This window comes from Trematomus bernacchii, unplaced genomic scaffold (assembly GCF_902827165.1).
Source record: "Trematomus bernacchii unplaced genomic scaffold, fTreBer1.1, whole genome shotgun sequence".
Lineage (NCBI taxonomy): Eukaryota > Metazoa > Chordata > Actinopteri > Perciformes > Nototheniidae > Trematomus > Trematomus bernacchii.
Genome location: NW_022987634.1, coordinates 341209 through 365537, shown reverse-complemented (window position 1 = coordinate 365537; position 24329 = coordinate 341209). Strand labels below are relative to the sequence as shown.

Here is a 24329-nt window from a genome sequence, read left to right as displayed (position 1 = left end):
GGATTAACGGTTTACTCGCATAACATTTTTTATTACATTTTCTTAGAGGACAGGTTGGGAAGCTGGATCGAAGTAATACGTATAGAAACTTTGTGTTCCTGATGATTTATCTTGCATGTTGGTGTTTATGCACCCAATGATCTCTGTGATCCACTTTCTCATGAAATAAAAACAGTCATAGTCCCTGATCCCCTCGGAGAAGGACTGAGGTTACTAACGGCTGCTGTGAAGATTGAAAAAACAACCTTGACACTGAAATCAACTGTTACCCAGTAAACTGTGTCTGTACACACACACACACACACACACACACACACACACACACACACACACACACACACACACACACACACACACAAAGGCTGTTAGATTTCTTGTTTGAGAAGCCGGCGCTGTGCACCTGTTGCTCTGAGAGGTTAGATGACATTCACAATGGAAAGAAGACCAATACTGTTGTTCCCAATGTTCCACTGGTGTCAACACTGTGAGCATGAGAAGGTCTGAATCAAACACACACAAGATTTAAAATCAATTAATCAAGCTTATTTTATATTGAACTTTATACACAATATGTAAAACAAAAAATAGACCACCACTTGAGACTTGAGGTGTCCTGGGAAGCTGTTCTACAATTGTGGGCCGTAATTATGAAAAGACACATTATCTTGGGCATTTGTTTTACATTAAGCATTATAAAAAGCAAATAGCAGAAGACCTGAGGGATATACTGAGTTCATGGGTTAAAAGCAAATCTGATAAATAGCTAGGAACAAAAAAATAATAATAAAGGTGTTGTATAGAAAAATGGGTGTGATTGGTGTGAAATCGTGCTCTTTCTGGTCCTCGCTAATAGTCTTTCAACTAACCCCTAGGTTCTAAACTTGGTTACATGGTTTGAAATTAGTTTTTCAAGTTTTAAACCCAGTTTCTCTCTGAGCTTCAGAACCTTTAATCAGGATCCCCAACTCTATTTCCTGCACACTGAAAGTGTCTAATGTAATAGACGGTGATGGTTAAAAGGTCCTTCATGTCTCAGCAGGCATGTGTGATATTCCTGTCACTGCCAGAAACCAATCATCTGATCATTACTTAACCAGGAGTTCACAGTACTCATTAGAATGTCAGGGCTTTGATAATAATTCATTTTTTGTTCTTTCCCTGTATGTTCTGTGTTTATCTGCAGAGGTACATCGTCTTAGAAGACTCCCAGGACGGCGAGAAGAAAGATCTGCAGAGTCGACTGGTGATGCTGGAGGCACACTCCCGTCAGCTGGAGCGCAAAACTAAAAACTATGCAGATCAGAGTAAGTTCACAAACACAGGTTTTACTGTTCTGCCTCTATTCTGGGATAGACACACACACACACACAAGACCCTGTGAGCAGCATTGACATTTTGCAGGTCTTGTGACTGTTTGTTAGCCTGATGTGCCAGAGGGCAGATGGGCTCCCATGTCCCAGCTAATTAAGGTAACTAACACAGGTTAACATGACTGTAGCCTGCCAACTGCCATGTCTGCTAAATGAGCTGTAATATAATAATCTGCACGTATAAAGAAAGGCTCACTTTGAAGTACAGGAAGAATCAAGGCTGTTAACCTGCTTGTTTTTAATCTAGAAAATCCTTATTTTTCGTATCGTTCCATGTTTTTGGATAATTATTTGCCTAAAACATTCATGTAAAAAGTGAGTGATCTAATGCTTTTTTCAGACATTAAAATATAAAATATATTCAAGTACAAGTCTTCCCTTAAGTCTTAAGGACTGTTTTTAGATCATGAAAATAAAGCCCTCATGATGAGTGCATGACTGCACTGTTGACAGTGTGTGTGACTGCTTGTTAGTTTCAGCGCAGGGCCGTAAAACACGCCTCATTCAGAGGGAACATTTAAGAGCTCTCAGTAAATCTGTTTTTATTTCATTCAATGTATCACTTCCCTTTTTATGTTTGAGAGTTGTATGTGTCTCGTGGAGCAGATTGGCAGCAGTGTGACTAAGGACAATAGTGTGGGTTTGATGATGTCAGTGGATCACTCAAACATACTCTAAATACAATATTAACCAAAGGAAACTATGATGAATTAAACTAAATAATACAAATAAAAAATAGACACAACTCTGGGCATTTGTTTAGAGGTACTAGAGGGGAAACTAGAAAAAGTCAACAGAAAAATTGTTGGCAATTTTCTGGGATAATCAATACATTGTTTCAGTCATTTCTCGACTGAAAATATTGTAAAAAAAAATGCTTAACATTTCATACACCGAGCTATTATCGATTTAAAGAAGGTAAAATAAAAAAGGGAACATTAGCACATTATTTAATAATGAAAATAAATAATTATGTATACACTCTAGGTCAGTAGAATGTATTAGGTACCTAATTGTTGTTCTCTTATTGCTAAATTGTATCAAAGGAAATTTGAAAAAAAACAAAACTTGGATAAACGACAACAAACCCTCAAAATGATTATCGCTTTATTTACTTTTTGTATTTTATATACTTATTTCACTTTGACATGAATGAGAACATCATGTGGGGCTTTCCTTAGCATCACTTCCATTTACTCACACCTCTGTATTTAACCAGGTTATTTCTGCTTCACTCCTCGACTCCTAGTTCCTCTTTCAGCCCTCTCATAGGCACACTGAATCACTGTTTACATCCCTCTATGCAGCTGCTCACTGCGGAACTGTTCTTCACTGATTACGTGGTGTTTTTTCTGTATCAAGTACATGAGCCTTGTTAAACACCTGGAAAAAAGGATATTTCCGACATGTGCTGCAAAGCATGAAGCATGACAGGTCGTGCAAATAAGTTGTGACAGCTCACAGCCGGCACTCTTCATGGCCACTTTTACAGATGGTAAGGGACTTTTAAGTGCCACTGTCAGCTTTTTGCTAAAGGGCATTTTACTTTGCTGGCATCTGGCAATGCAGGAAGACTGTGTGGCTGTTGTGACTACAAACTGATCTCACCTTAAGGCCACAGATGGATTACCACTGAGGGTGATTGTTACTATTAAGATAAGTGTGTCTATTGTTAATTCCACTTATTCCACTTTAGTTTAAATTGTAAACAGGAAATGTGTAGTTTAAAAAATAATTATTCACCAATATTTCCAGTGATTACCTTAAGGTTACTTTGAATGTTATCATTTCAAACTGGGGCTGCACATTAATCTAAACTTAAAGAGGCTATATTATGCAAAATTCATGGCTCATATTTGTATGTTGTGCCTCTACTGTGACATGTTTACATACTTTAAAGGTGGGGTATGTAATTTATTTCAGAAACACTTTTTGTTATATTCCATGGAATGCTCTTAACATCCCGATAGCAATGAATCTATTAAATGCTTTGACAAAAAATACATACAAAAATGTCATCTGTGGAAGCCGCAGCACTGTGAAAAGCACGACCAATCGTTTTAGCCGGCCCGTGCGTTCGTGTGTGTTGGAGGAAGGGGCTCTGTAAGGAAGTGGCAGATTTTTTCCGGTTGTGTATTTTCAAATTCTATCGCACTCGAGCTGGTTTCTCCAAAATTACCTACCCCACCTTTTAATGTTTAAAAAGGTCTTTATTTTGGATTGGTCATCCGTTATGAGATGTGTGGGAAATGTTTCCGCACGTGATACGCCCCTTGGCATATCACGTACAATGTGTTGGAGGGTTAGCCAATGAGTGAGTGTAATGGCGCATTTCCATTGCAGCGCGTAGCTCGCTTTAAGCGTGCCGTGTCGTGCCGTCCCCTTTTTTGGTTGTGCTTCCACTAGGCCTCGTTCCGGCGCGGCACGGCGCGGGGCCACTTTTTCCCCTCTTTTCTGGCCCTAGAAAATTGTGGTTCTATCGGGGCCAACAAACAGGGCTGAGTCGGGCTGAGTATGCTAAACTAGAGAGAGGAGCGCTGGCAAGAGGGCTAGAACTACAACAAGATGGACATATTTGACCGTGATTTAATTGTAATACACGTTTCAAAATGATGCCGAAGTAACAACATACTGATACCGGTTAGTAAAAACCATGAATTAATGCTTTGTCAAGTTTGCAGACAGACGGCAGGCGAAAAACCTTTTAAAATTCGTGTTTTTCTAGATGGAGATTGGCTAAGCTAACGCAGTATATGCCCCGACCGTCCACACTCACAACAACGGCCTATACAGACATAAATACAGCAGCGACTGTATTCACCATGACACAGGCAGTCTGTGGTGTGTACTTGTTTAACTTTTGTCGAGTTTCTGAACATATATAAGGAGCTGTGAGCTCTGAGTGCTCACAGCTAACGGCTGTGTTGTGTTTCTGGATTTCTCATTGAAGATGACGTCACGGCTCCGCCTACACTGCGTTACTATAGTAACTACCCCAGTTCCTAAACTGTAATGGAAGCGCAGCATGAAGTGAGTCGGCCCTGTTAAGGCCCAACGCGGCCAAGCCGTACCGAGCCGTACCGAGTGTGGCCGAGGCCGACCGTGTAGTGGAAATGCGCCATTACATAGGGCCTCTTTAAATGGTAATGGCAATATAGGCTATTCACCAGTTAGCCTATTCAATTCAAATTGCAGGAGGCGCAATATGTGTTGCAAGCTAAATATGTGTACATTTTATTCTGAATTAAGGAATTACTGTTGCAACAGAGAATTGCTGGCCCTACAAATTGTATTCTATGGACTTCTGAAAAATATCTTTGTTTAATGCCCTCCAATATTGTGAATCAATTGCAATATCAGTCGAAATAGGTGAAATTTAGTTTTGTTTTTTATCTTGAAACCCTACTACAAACCACAACCATTAATATAAAACTTTTGACACCATTGAAATCAAAACCCAAGGAGCTGCTAGGTCATTTTAAGATTTAAAGTCCCTGCTTCAGAGGGCTGAGATAACCTGTCTCAATAGTTCAGAGGGGTTTGTTGATGCATGGTGGCCCTCCTCTGGCTAAGTGAGGTTATTGCACTCTAGCATCAAACGGTACCCCAGAGTCCAATGAAAGAAATTGTGTATACTTGGTTTCCCACTGGACACATTTAGTCAGTGTGGCAGTTTGATCCATACTTGTTATTTATTGAACTATTGCTGTTGTTATTAAGATCCTTGTTGTTAACTTATGGTGTTTTTCATGATATGCACTTTAAGTAATTTTCTTTTTTTCCATGCAGTTATCAGATGTGACGAGAGAGAAGCAGACCTCAAGAAGGAGTACAACACGCTTCATCAGAGACACACTGAGGTATGTCTGCCTGGGATAATGACGTGTGTTTGGTTATGTCACATATGTCACCCAGATACACACAGTGTTGTATCTGTATTTCACATAACAAATGATACACGGTGCAGAAAAAAGGTAGCAATTTGGAGCCTCCACCTAATTAATGACATCACTGTTTAATAGTCAACACAAGATCATTTTACGAACAATAGCTTGAGTCTAATATTGATGTCAAACTTCAGGAACAACATAAAACCATCAATAAAATATCACTTGTCAATATAAAAGTGAATGTGTGTATATGAAAAAGCAGTTACCCATCAGTAGATAAATTATCTTTCAGGCATTTCTTTTGAAGCATTTTATAGAGGGAATGCTTCAGTTTATATACAAATTAGCTTTTCAAAAACACATAAAAAAGAAGAAATGAATTATTGAATTATTCCACATCAATACATTCAAATATCAGTGTAATTATATGCACCTCTGGTTAAACAAAAAGTTGTGAAAATGAAAAGAAAAGATGATTAAAACATAAAGTATCCAAACATGAATAATGTTTTTGTTGAGTCATTAGTCAGCCTAGTTCTCTTAATAAATGATGCATCACTAACAGATGCTCTAAAACAGGGGTGTCAAACTCAATTTCTTCGCGGGCCACATTAGCATTATGGTTGCACTCAAAGGGCCGGTGGTAACTATATAAATATACATATATAAAATAATGTATTATATGACATTATTGCCTCTGAATTGGATTATTATCGGATAGGGTAATAACTTAGTAATTAACTACGTCTGAAAGCAGAAGGCCAGGGCAAATAATTGCACGTTTCTTCAGTGCCCATGTCACAAAACGAGATGCATTGTGGGACATGTAGTTTATGGGCAACCTGCTTCTGTAAAGTGGCATGTAACCGTATAATAAACGTATGATATTCTTTGCAAGCTCTTGTGGGCCACATCAAATGAAGTCGCGGGGCAAATCTACATCCTTCATTGTGAGTCTGACTGTCACAGCTGAGTCTGGAGACGTATTCTTCATGTGTGAGTGACCATGAATGTTTCAAATGGTATAATCACGTATGCTGTAGTTTGGTAGCAACACAGTCATTTCATCATCCTCGTTTTGTACAGGTTTTTGGGATTTTAATATAGCATAACACATGTTAACATTTAAAAATAAACGGCACACAACCTGTACTGCTCTTACTTTGAAATGCAGAAACCACGGCCATCGCATATGTCTGAAAACTCTGTGTATGTTTGGTGCAAAACATAGAATTAAAATCCATAAATGCTTTTTTGATCCCCAAGCATAACTTGATTCACAAAGTTATGAAAGATATCAACAAATGTTTTTCATTTACTTAAATAAATGTAAGTAAATCAATTGAATGTATCCACAGATTTTTTTTATTTGTTTAATTTGTATATTTGCAGATCAATTTTATATGTGTAAAGTATTTACAAATCTTATTTTGCATATGTGGAACAAATGCAACATAGGCCTATACATATAATTATTATTGACACTTTAAACAATTTGAGTTACAATATTGCCATATTGAGACGAAACTACCTCCAAATGAAATTGAAGCTTATTCCACGACTCTGTTTTGCCATATCCCTTCCAGATGATCCACAGCTACATGGAGCACCTGGAGCGAACGAAACACCAGCATGCAGTCGCACATGAGCCCTCAGATACAGGGACATCAGCCAGAACACGGTGAGACAACCACACCATACTCATTACTTACTGTTAGTTCCTTCTTAAAGAGGCCCTATTATGCTTTTTCGATATTCCCCTTTCCTGTAGTGTGTTATATAAAGGTTTTCATTCGTGTTAATGGTCTGCAAAGGCTAAATCCCAAAGTTTCCACCAGAGGAAGTTTCTCTCCCACCCTGCGTGAAATGCCTCCATTCAAATACTTTGATTACTTCATTACATAATGACATCACTATGTAATACTCGAACTTCAATTGGCTAACGCTCCAACACATTGTACGTGATAGGTACCGTTAAGGGATGGAAAATCTCTAAGCAGTTGACCAATCACAACAGAGCTGGCCAGCTAACCAATCAGAGCAGACTGGGCTCTGGTTTCAGACAGAGGGTGAAAAAAGCTGCTGCAGCACAGGCAGAATGAGAGAAATAAAGAGCTTTTTGAACATTAAAGCATGGAGACATGTCACAGCAGAGGCAAACAATACATATATGAACCTGAAAATGGGCACAATACAATAAATGAGAACATTTGATTTTAAGACTTGACAAGGTGTGTTTTATGTCCATTCAATTTCTTTGGACAGCAACCCTGTATTGGAACAGACACATGGAACAGACTTTATGGAAGATAGACCTTCATTATAAACTTCTGAAATAAATGAAACTGGAGTTGAGTGGGACAGATCGAGGATGCTGTGGATCAGAGCTGTAACAGTCATCTCCAGTAATCCTACGATGGCCTGATGAGCTCTGTGGCTGATTGCTCACTTGTGAAGCAGATTATGCCTACTGCAGATGCCAGGAGGTCAGCAGACCCACTATCAGTTATTATGAACATATCAATTTAAAAAAAGGCTATTTGTTTTATTTTTAATTAGTATTTTGTGTGGATATACTGGTTCAGCCCTTTGTGTCAGCAAGTACCAGTATTCACTCCGTTTCTGTTTACACATTGGTCTCCCATCCTAGCCATCGGATGGTTTGTTGATGATTCTTCGATGTACTGCCACCAAATCTGACCTATATTCACATCCCCCTTTTTTTCACATATGCATGAATTGCAATACATTTGGTCATTGATTGACTTTCCCTCGAGCACCATCATCAGGTCAACATTTAACATTTTCTCACACTTTGGCTTATAAAGTAATACCAGCAAAACTAAAGACACTAGGTCGACTAATGACTTTGCATTTAGTGCCGAACAGTAAATAATAGCATAAACCAACATGGTGAATGTGGTAAACATTATACCTGCTAATCATAGAGTGGTGCAGTGACGAGTCCTAAATCCCGAAAGCGAGTTAGCATTTTACCACTACCGGTTCCCTCGTCTCGGAGTCAATGGGATTTCTCCATAGGATTTTGGAAAATAGCTGGAAATAAGGTCTGTGGTTGACACAAATTTAAGAGACGGATCACGTTTTGTTCTACGACATTAAATACATCAGCAGTGACCCCACTGGTGATTTCTGAAGAGTTTACGTGTCTGAAAAACGATGGTTGTTAACAAGTGGCTGAATAGGACTACAGAAGTTGTCGAGGTCATTACGCCGAACACGTAAACACTCCCGCTAAGTTTGTTTGCCCCTCTGCTGCTTGAAAGCAAGTACCTGCCTCCTGCAAACTGTTCAAACAAACGCTTCAACTCGTACAATTTAGAATCTGTATTTTTTGAATATCGATCTTAAAGGGGACCTATCACGCAAAATGCACCTTTGTACGTCTTTTATACATGAATATGTGTCCCCGGTGTGTCAGGGAACTCACCAAGTGTCAGAAAACACAACCCTTTCTCTTTTCCTCCATACCCAAATCTCTAAAAACGGGGCTGCAACGGATCTGATAAAAACTGATCCAGATTGGAAAATAGTCTGACGTCAGTGACGAGGAGCTCCGCCTATATGGCCAACTCTCCACCAATCAGGGGAATGAGAGGTTGCCGTGGCATGGTAACAGCATGGTAACATGACGCTCGTAACGGTCAGTGGTCAGCTGCAGCGCATGCAAAGACAGGGTGGAGGAGAGCGAAATGAGGCATGGCTAAAATGCATGATCTGTTTGGTATTTTGAAAAAGAAAACGTATAAATATACCTTATATAGGTATGGCCCTACAATATATTATTCAAATATAGCATGATAGGTCTCCTTTTAAGTTGGCGTGACATTGAAGCAGCGACCCTGCTGTAGTTCGTTTATAGCATAACGTTAGCATTTTGCTTCTGGCGATTCGATTTATGATTTAGAAAATTATAAAAGTAGGGTAGACATGTGGATATTATCCGGCTGAACAAAACGTGCATTTATCTAACAGGTTTGTTTTCCACAGACCTTATTTCGAGCTATTTTCCAAAGTCCTATGGAGAAATCCCATTGCTTTTTTGTCGAGGGAACCCATGCGCAGCTTACTTCCGGGTAAATACGTCATCCCTGCACCACTCTATTGGCATGTAAACGGCATTTAGTTCAAGTACAGCCCCACAGAGCTGTGAGCAGACAGAAAAGAGTACAATAATAGTGTTGTATGATAACCATTTAACTTATAAAGCTACTGATAGAAATAGTTGCAAACTTTCTTTCATTGTGCCATTTCTGTCAGTTTGTACTCATAAGATAACCTGTCATTTACTGCTTTAATTCAACTTTAAAACATAAAACAGAGGTGTGAATAGTGGTTAACACTGTAGTGTGTATTTAGAGAGCCCCCATTAAATCCTAGCCTTTACATATCCCTCCAGTTGACACACACACACACACACACACACACACACACACACACACACACACACACACACACACACACACACACACACACACACACACACACACACACACACACACACACACACACACACACACACACACACACACACACACACACACACACACACACACACACACACACACACACACACACACACACACACACACACACACACACACACACACACACACACACACACACACACACACACACACACACACACACACACACACACACAATTTTAGATCAGACTCCCTGTTTGGCAGCCAATAAGCTGCAGCCTGAGAAGAGGCCTACGAAACAAGCTGCCTCAGCACCCAAAAGAGAGAGTTAGACAGGGAGGGAGGGGTGGGGGGTTCCACAGAGTGAGGGTGGGAGAGCGTCAGAGTGTTCCAGACTGCACAGCGGCAGCTGTGTCGTATCTCAGCAGAGGATAGGAAGAGGGAAGGAGGAAAGAGACCCTGCTAGAGGAGGACAGTGGAGGATAGGAGCTGCTGCTGCCTGCTCTCTGTGGATGATTGACTCTGCGCTGTGTGTTCCTGCTCTGCTACTCAGTCACTGCTGCTGAAACCTCAAGGATTACTGTTGTTGTGACTGCTGCTCTCAGTTGTGCTGCAGTGTACGGAGCCAACAGCTCTGCTGCGAACTCCCAGCCAGAAGGATACAGCATATTTGACCTCCACTGTAGATGTACTCACAGTGGCCAATGTCCAACCTCCCAGGCTGAATTTGGTGCTTCAGTGACCCATCTCATTTGCCATCATCGTCTGAACCTCCTGGTCCCTGTTGAGGCACTGGGCCATGATCTGGGGGGGCCATGAGCCCCGGGCGTATGCTGCTGTTTGTTTTTGGCTTTGTAGGGGGAGCGGTGGTTATCAACACTGCTGTGCTGGTGTCCCTGTCAGTGCTGCTGCTGGTTCACTACTCTGTCTCTACCGGTGGCTTACCTGCCCTGCCTTCTTTACCCTCCTTACCCAGAGTCAGCAGGTATAACCTCTATGTGTGTATCTTATCTTTATATGCTTAATTAATGTATCTTCTCTGTCGTCTCTGTAGACTGTCAGTTTGTAGCCACCCTGTCGCAATGTTGCTGCCATGTGGTTGGGTTATAACTGACAGCATGAGACTGCACTCTAAAAGTAGCCATATCTGAAAGACTATATCGCTATATCTAATTCGCTAGAGTTTATAACTGTTAATGATTATTCTCATAAGTAAATTAGCATATTTTTCAAGATAAAATGGATGATTTTCTTTTTCATCCCGGTTGAAATAACAAAAGGCCACATTGGTCCCGCATGTGACCTCTTGGTCTCAATATGGTGGTGTGTCCATTGTTTTTGGGCCGCTGCCTGCCGGCTGCTCTTTTCAATGGCAGCCTTTGTTCTGCTCCACTGTACAATATTCACTTCATACCAAGCCACTGGAGTGAGAATAACTGCTGGTGTTTACCTGGTGTGATGCAGTGGAGGGTACTCTATATTTACTTGAATCCATTCATAATTCAACAACTCTGAGCACTGAAAGTCCAATAATACTCAATAGAGTATTATTGGACTTTCAGTGCTCAGAGTTGTTGAATTAGAATATCATCCCCTCCATGCAAGAGTGTGCTGTTGATACGTTTTATAAGAGATGGAGATGGTAACAGCTATGTGTTCATGCTGATATATCTCTCTGCTGACATCCTTTAATAACACTCATGCTGATACAACTCCCATCATAGAGACAGATACAACTGGATTCATGTTATTGCCTGAGCTAATAGATGGGAGGTAATGGAGTTTATGAGGCAGCTTTATTTCTATTCCAATCACTTCAGTGCCAAACTGTCCCAAGGCAGTCTTTGAAGCAACACTTCTCTGTGAAGTCTCCACTCTGACTCGTCACACAATTAATATTGTTTTGTCTAACATCAGACATGCTGACATTTTAACTACTTGCCCGTTTATTTGAGTTACTTCAGGCTCAGGGAAGAACAGGATCTTAAAGTAGCGTTGGCAACTTTATTTATCACTTCACCCACCACTTTTCTACCAAGGGTCACTTTCTCTGCAGGAATCTCATCACAACATGAAGAGAGAGGGTGACAACATTCTAATGAGAAACTGTCCAACCGGTTTCATATATTCTAAAATATATCTCGTATCGGGCACTTCTTATTGCACAATATAATTCACTTCATACGTGTAATGTTCTTGCACCCTGCTGCTGTTGGGACTGCTTTTCTTGGTTAAGATCTCCCTAACTCTTCTTTATGGTACACTTTGGTCTAAACAGAAATATGTCTACTGTTTTTGGATAGATTGCAACATTATTAAGCAAAACATCCATTGTACACAGAGGATGAATCCTAAGGACATTTCTAACAATTTGCAAGATCAAGTGGCTTGTGCAGATATTCATGGTTCCCTAACGATGTATCATACTGCATTTGTAATCCTGTCTATTCCACTAGCGATGTCATTACATTGGCATTTGTGATTTTAGGAAAGAACTTCTGACTACTATTTGTGTGGATTGCTTGGACATTTGTTATATACACTCTTGAGGATCAAATGCTATAACTTTTGCGAACTCCTAACTTTTCGATTTCAGTCTATTTTAACAGTCAACATTTTGTATTTGTCCACTATATGGCTTGGGGATTAGCAAATATATTTTCAGGTACAATTTTGGCTTCCTACAATTATGAAAACGATATCAAACAAGTTCCTTTATGTTGTATCAAGGATGCTGTTATTCCCAAATATGATAGGGTTTTTTACAATGATCAAGCAGCCTTTGTCCAATTACGTTGGTTTATCCCTGCAAAACTCATTGTGTACCTCACCCATCAGTTGCTGCTACACTTTGTGATTAGTGCTTATTAGCTAAATGTAACATCCTTACAAGCTAAATCAGATGGTTACCATTATGAGCTTGTTAGCATGGTGACATTAGCATTCAGCACTGCTCTTCCTAAGTATAGCCTCATAGAGATGCACAAGAGGCTAAGTCTTGTTTTCTTTTTATTCTAATAATGTGAGAAAGACATCACCAACAGGCCAGTCTTTCAGACATTTGTATATTCCTTTCTTTCGAAATTGCGGTGTTACATTTTGATCAATCCTTCTATTGTCTTTATATCCAGAAAGGAGCGTCCCATCTCCATGGGCATATTCCAACTTCCCGGAACTGATGGTGTGACCCCTGAGCTCCACAAGGAACCCGTTGAAACCCCTTCAGAACCATGGAGATTCAACAACCTTAGCCATCCGCGCTCTAACACCAGTCTCCAGGTATGACGTACAGCTACACACACAAACAGGGCTTTATTTGACCGGTTTCAAAGTGTTAGTTACTGTCAGATGTTGGCTCATACAGCTTCCCACGGATGGGACTAGTGACATCATCCCCAGTTCATTTAAATAAGGTTGTGGAAACCAAAATGCAAGCCCTCAATGCCAAAGAGAGAGTACATTTCTATGGAGGGAGAAAGGATTGTCGAGTGTGTCTAGAATTTGTAGCAGCCGCTTGTGTGTGTAACAGGGTGGCTTGAAGCCCAGCAGGCGGAGGAAGTGGTACCATTCTGGGGCCTGTCTTTAACCTCAGGGGAGGGTGGAGAGGACAGAGTGTCTTCACATTGTTGCTGTTGGAGACCATGTTGCAGGCAAGGCCATCATGAATATTAATGACTGCCTAATAGGTATTCATTGGCTGTTATTACACTAGTACAGGGTCAGAGAGAAATTGTAAGTTTAGAGTTCAGGACTTGTTTTATAACAGGCATCAGAAATGGTTGATAATTACTCTTATCAGCACCTAAACCTAAATCCTTGAGTACAATTTAGGTGTAGCAGCACATCTTTCTCCCACAACTGCAACACACACAAACACACCAGGCACTCTGGTTAACATATACAGCAGTACCTTTGGAAAATGCCCAGTCACAAAGATTTACAGTTAATAATCCATTCCCTCTCATCACATGAAGGGGCATGTTTGTGTGTGTGAATGTTTTTGGATGGTCGGTGAGAAGCCATTATCCGCAGAGGAGGCTGCTCAGTGCAGCTGTAGTAACAATAGAGTAAAAGCAGCATGCAGACATGAAATGAAATACTGCCATACGTCTGCAGTGAGATGAACTGGACACAAGAAAAGGGATAAACCAATGTAGAGAATCTATCTCATTCAATATCTGCTTGTGTTATTAAAGTCTGCTCAAGGTGACCGAGGGATCTGCTGCCTTGTTGTTGTCCTGATTGATTAATTTCCCTCATGCCCTGTTCTATTTGTAGCACTCAAGCCAATGGCATTAACAGATCAAAACAATACAGGGTTAGAAATTCTGCGTGCCACATAGAGCTGCTGAGAGCTGATGAAACCTAAGAGTGATTATTAGGTACTGTACATCAAGGTCATTTTCATTCATACAGCACTTGCCAACCTAGTCACTTTGTGTAGCTATAAATATGGCTTGAAACACAGTTAGCTCGTGTAGTTCAGTTTAGGCTTACCCCACAGCTTTGTTTATTTTTGGGATACATGCAACAGTGGCAGACAGGTGCAAACGTGCTTCTGTGGCCCGATAATTCCTGCAACGTCCTGTTATTTCTGTATGTTTGTACATTACATGTCACCTTTTTTTCACATAAAGTCATTTTGTGGAATTAATGTTGAAAAATATGAATGACCAAGGTGTTTTAATATCCCTCATTTTGAGGAACAGTTCTCCCCAATCAAAGAGGAAGGTGAAAGTTCAAAGGAGACATTTCCCAGTCAGGATGCTGAAAAGGACCAGGTAGACCTGTGTGTGACTCAGAGAAACTCTAACCCTGGCGTCTACCAAACGTATCAAGTTTAGTCATTAACAGAATTGGCTTTGGTGTGATTGAATACAATGATGCTAACATACTGGCTTCACTTCATATGTCATTGACACTGCATGATGCTGACCTGTTCCCTTATTTATTTTTAGCCGGCCTCAAAATTTAAAAGCAATATATTTAGTTTTGTTATTTTCTGTTAATTGGTAACATTAAAATGATTGCTATCCATTAAGGTAAACCACTAGCGTATTGGGAGAGTTGATGAAACTGAGCCATGGCTTATCTGAGATTGATCAGTGGCTATTACTTATCACGACTTCCCTCACTCTGAGCATTTGGATCCATATCTTAAGGCTGTTTTCACACTTAACCACAGTTTGGTTTCTGGTTGTTCATTGCCAGAAACTATATGATTTGTCAAACATAGAATGTCCTGGTTGCATGTGGTGGTTTGGTTAGTGATTGGTTTGTGTTCAGCTGCATGTCAAGGTGCACTGGTGCACACTGTTGGTTGTAACATCTACTACTCTTGGCTTGATTTTATTTAAATAGAAGGAATGTAGATGTACGTGCTATTGTAGTTCCTCAAATGTTGAAGAATCATAACTCGTGGTTCACTTACCAGCTTTTTCCTTAGCTTATGATTAAATTGTCTCTGTTGTCTTCATGTGGCCGAAGTATGCCTCTGGTAAAAAGTTAGACCATGAGTTAAAAAAGTTGTGTCAAGCTAACGTTTTCAAAATCAATGTCAACTTTGACGCTCGTTATTCAAGTGTTTATCTATTTAAATCAAGTTTGGAAATGCAGTGAGTTTTGAACATATTTTCACCTTGATCCCACTTTTGTTTTATTGTGTTCGGATCAATATGTTCTGCAAAGTAGCTGCATTTATTGCCATAGCCATGAAGAAAATAGATGTACCTTTTTGATTTGAATGATATCCCCTCACTCTCTTCTTCTCCACTCCTCCTTTCCCTCCTCTTCTATCTTTTTTAGGATGAATTGGCCGGTTCCAGCTCCAAGTCCGGTACTCCAACCAACCAGGGAAGGGTCTCCAAAACTGGAACTACTTTACAAAGTGAAGGGTCCCAGGGTGGTGCCTCTAAATCAAACGCATCTTCACACAGTGCTAACTCTCAGTCAACCACACAACAGTCTCCTCATGACGGAGTGTCTACCGGGATGAGTCCATTGACATCTGGATCACCCCTGTCCCCTGCTGCTTCCTATGTTTCCATGGAGTCAGAGGAAGTTTCTGATGGGCTCTTCAAGAACCTGGACAGGAGCAGAGGAAAACCAGAGAGCAGTAAGAACATTGCAGCCGTGCAGGAAGGACAGCAAGGTCAGCCTGGACATGACGCCTCTACACCCCTCAAAGCTGATGGTGCTTAATGCAGTAACAAAGTAACACTTTAACATTAAGCTCCCCTCAGTTTGAGAGTACTGGCTACTCATCCCACTGTGTTGTATCCCTGCTGGTTTTATTAGATGGAGCGGAGAATGTGGAGAAATCTGAGGTGCAGGCCATCATAGAGTCCACTCCAGAGCTGGACATGGGCCTCGAAGGCTGCATAGGAACGAGGTACAGGACTTATTGTTGGATGTTGTATCATCATTACCCTAAAGTTAGAAAGATTTCAACCCTTTTCCCTCACAGGGGATTTTTTTTATTTTTAAATTGTCTCTAGCATCTAGCATACATTTTGGGAACATGTTTCTTGTTTTTGTCAACTAATAGAATTATTGAAACAAACCGGCATTTACATTTAAATTAAGAAAAAAATAATATTGGGTGGTTTTGATCAGAACTGAAGTTGGTTAAAACAATGTGACTTAGTTAAAGTGAAAAATATTATAACTGTATCATTTAATGCACGTTTTTGATGCAGACATTTTGTTTCTAATGACATTAGTGCACAACGGTTAAATGACGTGACTGGCATAGGTCTATATATTATTTTTCCTCAACAAATTCAAGTAGACAACCAATGCAATTGCAGGTCTCCCTTGTAAAAGAGATCGTTGATCTCAATGGGATTTTTAACCTGGATAAATAAAGGCTACAAACAAACAAACAATGCTACCAATGCGTTAGTCTCCCATTTTAAACATGCCGAAAGACATCCCCGCCCCCCCCCGTTATTACCATATTTATACTGCAATTTCATGCTGCCCATTTCTATGACTGCCGTATAAATGTATTTTAATAGTTTTTGGAAAGCAATGGATCTCAGAAAAAATAAATACAGTAAATCAATATAGTGAAATACTAATCATTTCGGTCATTAAATGGTATATGTTAACAACCAGAAAAACATAGATTCACAATGCACAAAGTGTTAAAAATACTGGTCAAAGGAAAAGTGATGTTATATCAGTGTTTATTTCCTTACAAAAACGATGACTTTTTGCCGTGACTAAGACAAGGCCATTAGGGCTGTACCCGAATATCCGAATATTCGAATATTCGTTCGTTGGAGTACTATTTGGGTTTCAATTTCGTTATTGGGATATTCGTTTGTTTTTTTCTTTTTGGCACTGCGGCTGCCAAATTGAATTTATTGAAATCTCCAATATCAATATCCGAATATTCGCTGCTGATTACTACCGAATATCTGGAGCCCGAAAAATGGTATTCGGGACAGCCCTAAAGGCCATCATGAAATATTGTTATCGAGACAAAACTGTGGTTTAAAATATAAAAACTTGAATACAATATCTCTTTAATCAACTAACAACAAAACACGATTAGGTTGACTCAATATAATTAACTAACAATGTAATACAGGACTAAGACTTTAAAGAAAATATAAACAGCTGACTAACACGAATTCAGATGTCTAAGACTGGCGTTATTATACAAAAGAAATCTTGCGACACGATGCCTCTTTCACTTTTATAATCATTATGTTCTCTCTTTCTTGTTTCATATTTCCTCCCCTTCTCATCTGTACATCCAGCACACCAACTAAAGGGGGGATAGAGAATCTGGCGTTTGACCGTAACACAGACTCTCTGTTTGAGGAGCTGTCGTCTGCAGGGAACGACATGATAGCAGACATGGATGAAGGAGCCGACATGCTGGGTAAGAAGCCTCCTGACTGGATGTTATCATTTCATCATCTCCTTTACTCATCATTTTCATCACTTCATTTCTCAATTGTCTTTCCTTGGCTGTCGGGCTTTATCCTCATTACAGATGAGTTTTCTGGTGTGTATGAATGAATTCCCCACATATTTCTTTACCAGCTTCTTATACTAAATGTATGTCCTAGAGTCGGTTTTAGTTACCTTGTGGCATAGATGTGCAGAATTGTGAATAGTGTTACAGTGTTGTGTTGGGCAGTAACTATAGAATAGTTTCAGTTTCAATGAGAACTTGTTTAAAAATCTCTTACTTTGCTGCATCATCTTTTCCATGACTTTCAGACTACACCTTTCTGGGTAAGACTGAGAGAATCCTAGTTTGTAGGGTAGACACAAGGATAAATGATTTCCTGATGGAACGAATTACTAAATAAAACACTGTGTATTCACATCATTTTCAGGTATGGGTCGGGAAGTGGAACATCTTATCCATGAGAACACCCAGCTGCTGGAGACCAAGTTAGTACTTATTACCTTTTTTTTCCTTTTATTCAAAGCCAACTCTATCTTCCACAAGTGTTTATGTAAGCAGCCAGAGAGAAAAATACAAGCATTTAATGTCAAAGTATCTATATCACGATTGCAGATATTGCTACATTAGTACGTCATGTTAAAGGTGGGGTAGGTCATTTCGGAGAAACCGGCTCGAGATCGCTAGAATTTGAAAATACACAACCGGAGAAAATCTGCCACTTCCTTACAGAGCCCCTCCTCCAACACACACGAACGCGCACATGACCAATGAGGGCACGAGATAAGTTTGTGCACAGATGGAAGGCTGACAGGCAGGTAGGCCATCCAGTTATTTTAGCCGGGCGGCTAAAATGATTGGTCGTGCTTTTTACAGTATTACGGCTTCCACAGATTACATTTATTTATGGATTTTTTTGTCAAAGCACTTCAGATATTCATTGCTATCGGGATGTTAAGAGCATTCAATGGAATATAACAAAAAGTGTATCTCGAGCCGGTTTCTCAAACTAACTAACCCCACCTTTAAGTTACATGCCAAATAAATCCATTATTTTTGCCTTTTTTTTTTACAAAATGCTTGTTATTGTTTCTTCATCATGCATAAGATTCCAGACGGTTATTCTGACAAATCAATTTCAGGCTTCTACAGATGCATCTACAGTGTGGATACAAAAAAAGCAAAAGCTGTTTATTGCCATTCAATCTACTATGACCCAACTGCAGTGTTAGCAAGAAGTGCTGCTATCTTTTCTCTTAACAAACATACTTCATTCTAAATATTAATTTAGATAATTATGCAAACTCATTCATGAACACATGCAAAAAAAAATGCGCTCTGTAGCATAGTTGAAAAACAGGACAGTGCTGCCACCTTGTGTGTAATGTATGTTGATATGCATGTGTTTGTTTACAGAAATGCTCTGAACGTGGTGAAAAATGACCTCATAGCACAGATGGATGATCTGACCTGTGAGAAGGAGGTTCTGCGGGGGGAGCTGGAGGCCGTCACTCAGGCCAAGACCAAACTGGAGGACAAGAACAAAGAATTAGAAGAGGAAATCAAGAAGTAAGTACCAGCCCGTCGGTCTACATACCACATTTGAGTATACATTTAGCATAAAAGTGGCTGCTGAAGAGTTGTGTACTTACTTGCAGGATTCGGGCAGAGCTTGAGGAGTCCAAACAGAAGGTCAAGAACGACAATGAGGAGGACGTAAGCTCTTGATATATTTTGTGATGGGTGGATAACAGCAGTAGAGGTTCTTTGGGAATTCTACACAAACCTTGAAACTGATTTAATTAGTCAAATGTACCTTTTCACTTAATACCTTTTCCACAGCTGTTAGTGTTGCCCTATAAAAAGCTTCATAAGAATTTGGATTGATCATGCGATAATAAATAAAAGGTCAATGTGCCAATATTTATAATCTGTATATATATTGAATAGTGGTTGAGTGGTCTCCTGCTCATGCTTTCTCAGCAGAGCGATGTGCCTACAGCCCAGAGGAAGCGCTTCACCAGGGTGGAGATGGCCAGGGTCCTGATGGAGAGGAACCAGTACAAGGAGAGGCTGATGGAGCTGCAGGAGGCGGTCAGGTGGACCGAGATGATCCGGTAAGACCATATGAAGTACTGTAGAGCTGGAACAATGGAAGAATCAATCAATTGTGAAATTAAATAGTAGTTATTTTCTGCATTTGTGCTCTATATGCTATACAATTTGATATAATTGACTCATGCATGATCACAAATGTGTTGTTTCTACATCAATACTGTAGGTCACTTTATCAGTGTAAAGTAAATGTACCTTCTTCCATTTAGCTGATATTTATTAAATAATTACATATGTGGTATACTGGCTACTACTAAATGATATTCATATCATTATGACGTTCAAGCGTGTAGTTATGCAACATCTGTATGCTGAAGATGGCCAGTAATTGTAGTAATAGTAAGGTGGTGGTAAGTTCTTTTTTTTAATATTTAAATGAATGAAGTTGTCATCTAGTTCCTGCTTTAGATTCAGAGTTTTAGGGCAATAAACCTAAATATGTGGTCTAAATGTAATTGGTAGTTTATGATTACTCTATTGTATAGCTGATTTCAGGAGATCACCAACAGAAGATGGTTTATGCAGTAGAAGGCTGTCCATATTTTTGGTATTTAATGAACAGTGTAATAATAGGCTACAACTCCTTTTTTAACAAAACCAATCTGTGTCCAATTTTAAGCAGTACAGATGCCAGCATGCATAAAACACAACATTAACCAGACAAAAGGAACATTTTAGTTTTGTTACCAGAAAATGGCACTCAAAATTCATAATCCCTTATATAAAGTTATGACATTGAGTTTAGTCCTGATTGGACTTATGTGACTCATTTGTTGAAATGACTAAAACAGAGCTATGATATTTTATCATGATGGACTGTTGCAATTAAATAAAATTCCTCATTTTCTTTGCCTGATCTGAGCCTTAATCCACACACTCTCTACAAAGGGAAAATTCAAAGAGATACTACAAAAACAAAACACGCTGAATATGCTTTAAAGTAGAAATAAGGGAACTGATGTAACACCCAGTCTAAAGCATTCAGTTTGATGAATTTAACTCTCTCTCTCAGGGCTTCAAAGGACAACCCCGCTCTTCCAGAGAAGAAGAAATCCAGCCTCTGGCAGTTGTAAGATCCTCTTTTCTTCTCACTTCAGCTCTCAAACACCAACCACAGCGTGACTACAGTAATATTTCTCTGTTTAATTCTGATTTTCTTTTGTATTCCATGTTGTGTGGTTGTTTTCTCCAGGATGTAGGTAAATCTTTGACATGCTAAAGGTGTTTATTGACTGGTGTTCTGTTTTCATCTTGACAACAAAGTCTTAACAGAGGAGAGCCAGGAAGGAAACAGCAGCTCTGATCTCAGATCTGAGCCACTTTACTTTGTCTTTTTCTCTTTATTAAATTAAAGAAAGTTGTAAATATCAATCCTGACAGAAGCTTTTGAGAGCTCTGAGGTTGGAAGAATGCACTTGTTTGTTCGAACTAACTAAATCTGAAAAACTGCATTTCTGTGATCTTATCCCGGCTCTCCTCTGTTGAGTTTCATAAGGAATGAGTTTGGATTGGTTGGTTTTGAAAGGGGATGTTATTTGGGGCAGGTTTTTGGTGACAGGATAAGGGCAGGGGTGTGTTAAAGAGGAGCATTATCTGATAAATCCACCGTCTTTCCTGCCCTGTTTCTGTGTGTCCCTCTATATCCTGCTGATGTTGTGTCTGTGTGCAGGGGGTGAGTTGGGAAGGTTGCTACAGAGATGGGGCGGGGGGGGGAGAACATAGGACCATGGGTGGAGTAAAGTTAAAAATGAAGTGAACAGATGAGAGCAGCGCGAGGTGACTGACTGGCATCATGAGAGCCCCGCTCCTTTTCCGGTGAAATTAAAGAATCTGCGCCAAGCAGGAAAAAGTATTTCCATCATGCCTAAAAGCTGCTGTGTCGTGTATTGCACGTCAGACAACAGAACATATCCAAAATAGATTTTCTTTACTTTAACTTCAGTCAGTCAATACCTGTACGTCCGAAAGAAACGCAGACATTTAAAAAGGCAAAATAATGTGACATAATGACGGGGAAAAAAGTGACTAATGTCAAACAGTGGTGGTGTATACCAAAGGTACTTATAGATGTTAGGATATGACACCTCTGGCCATTGAGTCGGATCATTAGTCCTCATGTCCACCTATTGCTTTTCATTTTACAATATATCAGCGACTATCATTGATCTTCAATATAATCATGTAAAAGTTTGCCTGACTAGCGCAACACATTGTATGTGAGGTTGAGGGGCGAGACATCTCTAAGTGGTTGACCAATCAGAGCAGACTGGGCTCTGATTTCAGACAGAGGGTGAAAAGAGGTGCTGCAGCACGGGCAGTATGAGAAAAATAAATAACTTTTTGAACAATAAAGAATGGAGACATTTCACAGAGACACACAAAACTAATATGGAACTCTAAATTAGCATAATAGGGCCCTTTTAATAAAATGGATTGTATTTTATTTATTTTTTTCTCTCTGCTTTGCAAAGAACTTGTATTTACTGCCAGTGAAATGACAGCAGATATTTTCACCCAAAAAGGGGCGGGGCCATGAAGTACCTAGATTGGTCGCTCTCATGTACACGCTGATAAGTATTGTATGCTGTCATTGTACAGTTAGGGGTGTTTTTGCTCTGTGTTGTTGACTAACGTCCTCATCGGTGCACAATATTAACCCCGCACTCCAGCATTCTGGGATGAAAGCTGCTCTGGTGCTTTGCTGTTTAGGACAAAGGTCAATGGGGAAGTGCATATCAATGTGTGATTGCTCCCTGTGTGAAACCTTGCATGGTGTGTTGGCATGGGGAAACGGAACCTTTTTTTTGTGTACCCTTAAATGTTGAACCTTACTTCTGCCACTGGAGCTACCGCTTGTGTCCACCCCTCTATACGTTTGTCTGTGTGCTTTTTCTCCCCGTTCCCTCCTACTTCCCCACCCTTACACTTGCAGTTTCAGCCGTTTGTTCAGCTCGTCGGGCCCAGCGGCCAAGAGGCCGGCGTCCGAGTCCCCGGTGAACGTCAAGTACAACGCACCCACCTCCCAGATTCAGCCGTCAGTGAAGAAGAGGAGCACCACCTTGCAGCAGCTCCCCAGTGACAAGAGCAAAGCCTTTGATTTCCTCAATGAGGAGTAAGTCGCTCACAGGAAATGAGATGAAAACATGATGGGATGCTGTTACCTGTGTATGCTGAGGCACTAGTGACTCAAAAGCATACAGATCTGATTTACCCAGAGAAATTACAACTGAAATTGCTTGTAGTTCTTTCAACTAATCCACCATCAAGCCAAAATGAATGCAAGATTTTGCAGCTGGAGTTTTATTAGCTCCGATTTCCCTAATATTGCCCACACTAAGAAATGGATTGCTTAAATTGGCTCCATTAACAATCAAAACTGAGTGGACATCAACATAAAATATTTTGCGTTCCTTCTAGAGATCTCTCTATATTGGATGTACCAAGTCCTTCCTAACACTTATGCTTCAGCAGTTTAGTGTGGGGATTTTTCCTGATCCTGGAAATTGGGTGAATTGGTTTGAGTGATTCCCTGTAAAAAACGTGCTAAACAGTGACCTCAATGTAAATCCTTCATAATATGCTACAAAATGTTTTAATCCAATTGTTCTACTTGTCCCTGTTTCTTTAAATTATGAAAGCATTGGTGGAAGAAGTATTCAGAGGATTCATTTGAGTAAAAGTACCAATACAGTAATGTTAAAATACTCCATTACAAGTGAAAGTATTGCATTCAAAATCTTACTTTAGCAAAAGTACAAAAGTATTTATTTCTTTGCAATTTGTTCTTTAAAAGATGGTGGAGAACATTTCACCAGTTACGATCAAACAGACTTGCAGTTAGAGGAAGCAATACAGATTTGCAATAAGGAAGCAGTTTGAATTATAACCCTCGAAAGTACAAAAGTATAATAAGTAACATGTTGTTAAAGTATAAAAAGTAAAAGTAGGAAAGCCATGTGTGTCAGTGAGCTGTTTTCCTGTCCGCAGAGTGGCAGCGGACAACGTGGTGTCCCGGCGGGAGCAGAAGCGGGCTCAGTACCAGCAGGTGAAGGCTCACGTCCAGAAGGAGGACGGCAGAGTGCAGGCCTACGGCTGGAGTCTGCCCAAGAAGTACAAAGTAAGGAGAACTACAGAATGTCTGGTCCTCTACAGGTCATGGTAGAACTGCTGTGATGTGAGCTACAACAGAACAAAAACTATAACGCATGTTTGTCTTTCTCCAGGCGAACGGTGGTCAGGTGGAGAGTAAGATGAAGAATCTCCCTGTTCCTGTCTTCCTCAGACCAGTGGATGAGAAAGATGCTTCTATGAAGGTATGTCCTTCAGCTTCTTAATGTAATATAACTGCATCAACCTTTTTTGTTTGATCTGCAGTATTAAAGGGACAGTTCAGCTCAAATTCAGAAATACATATTTTTCTTACCCGTTGTGCTTTAAATTGATCTAGATAATTTTGGGTGTGTCTTCCAAACTCGGGAACTCAAACCATATTGATGTCTGCCTTCTCTCGGATACATTGTAACATTTGAAAACATCAGTTATTTCAACTTTAATTTAGTAATGTCTTTATTCAGAACCA

The 24329-nt window shown here is 40.0% G+C and overlaps 1 protein-coding gene across 17 annotated transcripts in view; it reads left to right on the top strand.

The window, feature by feature from the left end:
- Nucleotides 1–24329, top strand: part of spag9b (sperm associated antigen 9b) — a 51331-nt gene that overhangs the window by 15640 nt on the left and 11362 nt on the right. For 4 of the 17 annotated variants that reach the window (XM_034133086.1, XM_034133084.1, XM_034133073.1 and 1 more), the window contains exons 2-17: nt 1184–1304; nt 5160–5230; nt 6847–6941; nt 12840–12987; nt 15514–15901; nt 16006–16099; nt 17478–17602; nt 18066–18123; nt 19052–19204; nt 19294–19351; nt 19619–19752; nt 20763–20819; nt 21420–21422; nt 22683–22862; nt 23738–23867; nt 23974–24063. In XM_034133086.1, the coding sequence (XP_033988977.1) occupies nt 1184–1304; nt 5160–5230; nt 6847–6941; nt 12840–12987; nt 15514–15901; nt 16006–16099; nt 17478–17602; nt 18066–18123; nt 19052–19204; nt 19294–19351; nt 19619–19752; nt 20763–20819; nt 21420–21422; nt 22683–22862; nt 23738–23867; nt 23974–24063 (1905 nt within the window). Of the gene's footprint in view, nt 1–1183; nt 1305–2921; nt 3009–5159; nt 5231–6846; nt 6942–10427; nt 10694–12839; nt 12988–15513; nt 15902–16005; nt 16100–17477; nt 17603–18065; nt 18124–19051; nt 19205–19293; nt 19352–19618; nt 19753–20762; nt 20820–20942; nt 20946–21419; nt 21423–22682; nt 22863–23737; nt 23868–23973; nt 24064–24329 lie in introns of those variants that run through there. The other 13 variants (XM_034133090.1, XM_034133080.1, XM_034133085.1 and 10 more) reach the window with 10 other exon arrangements.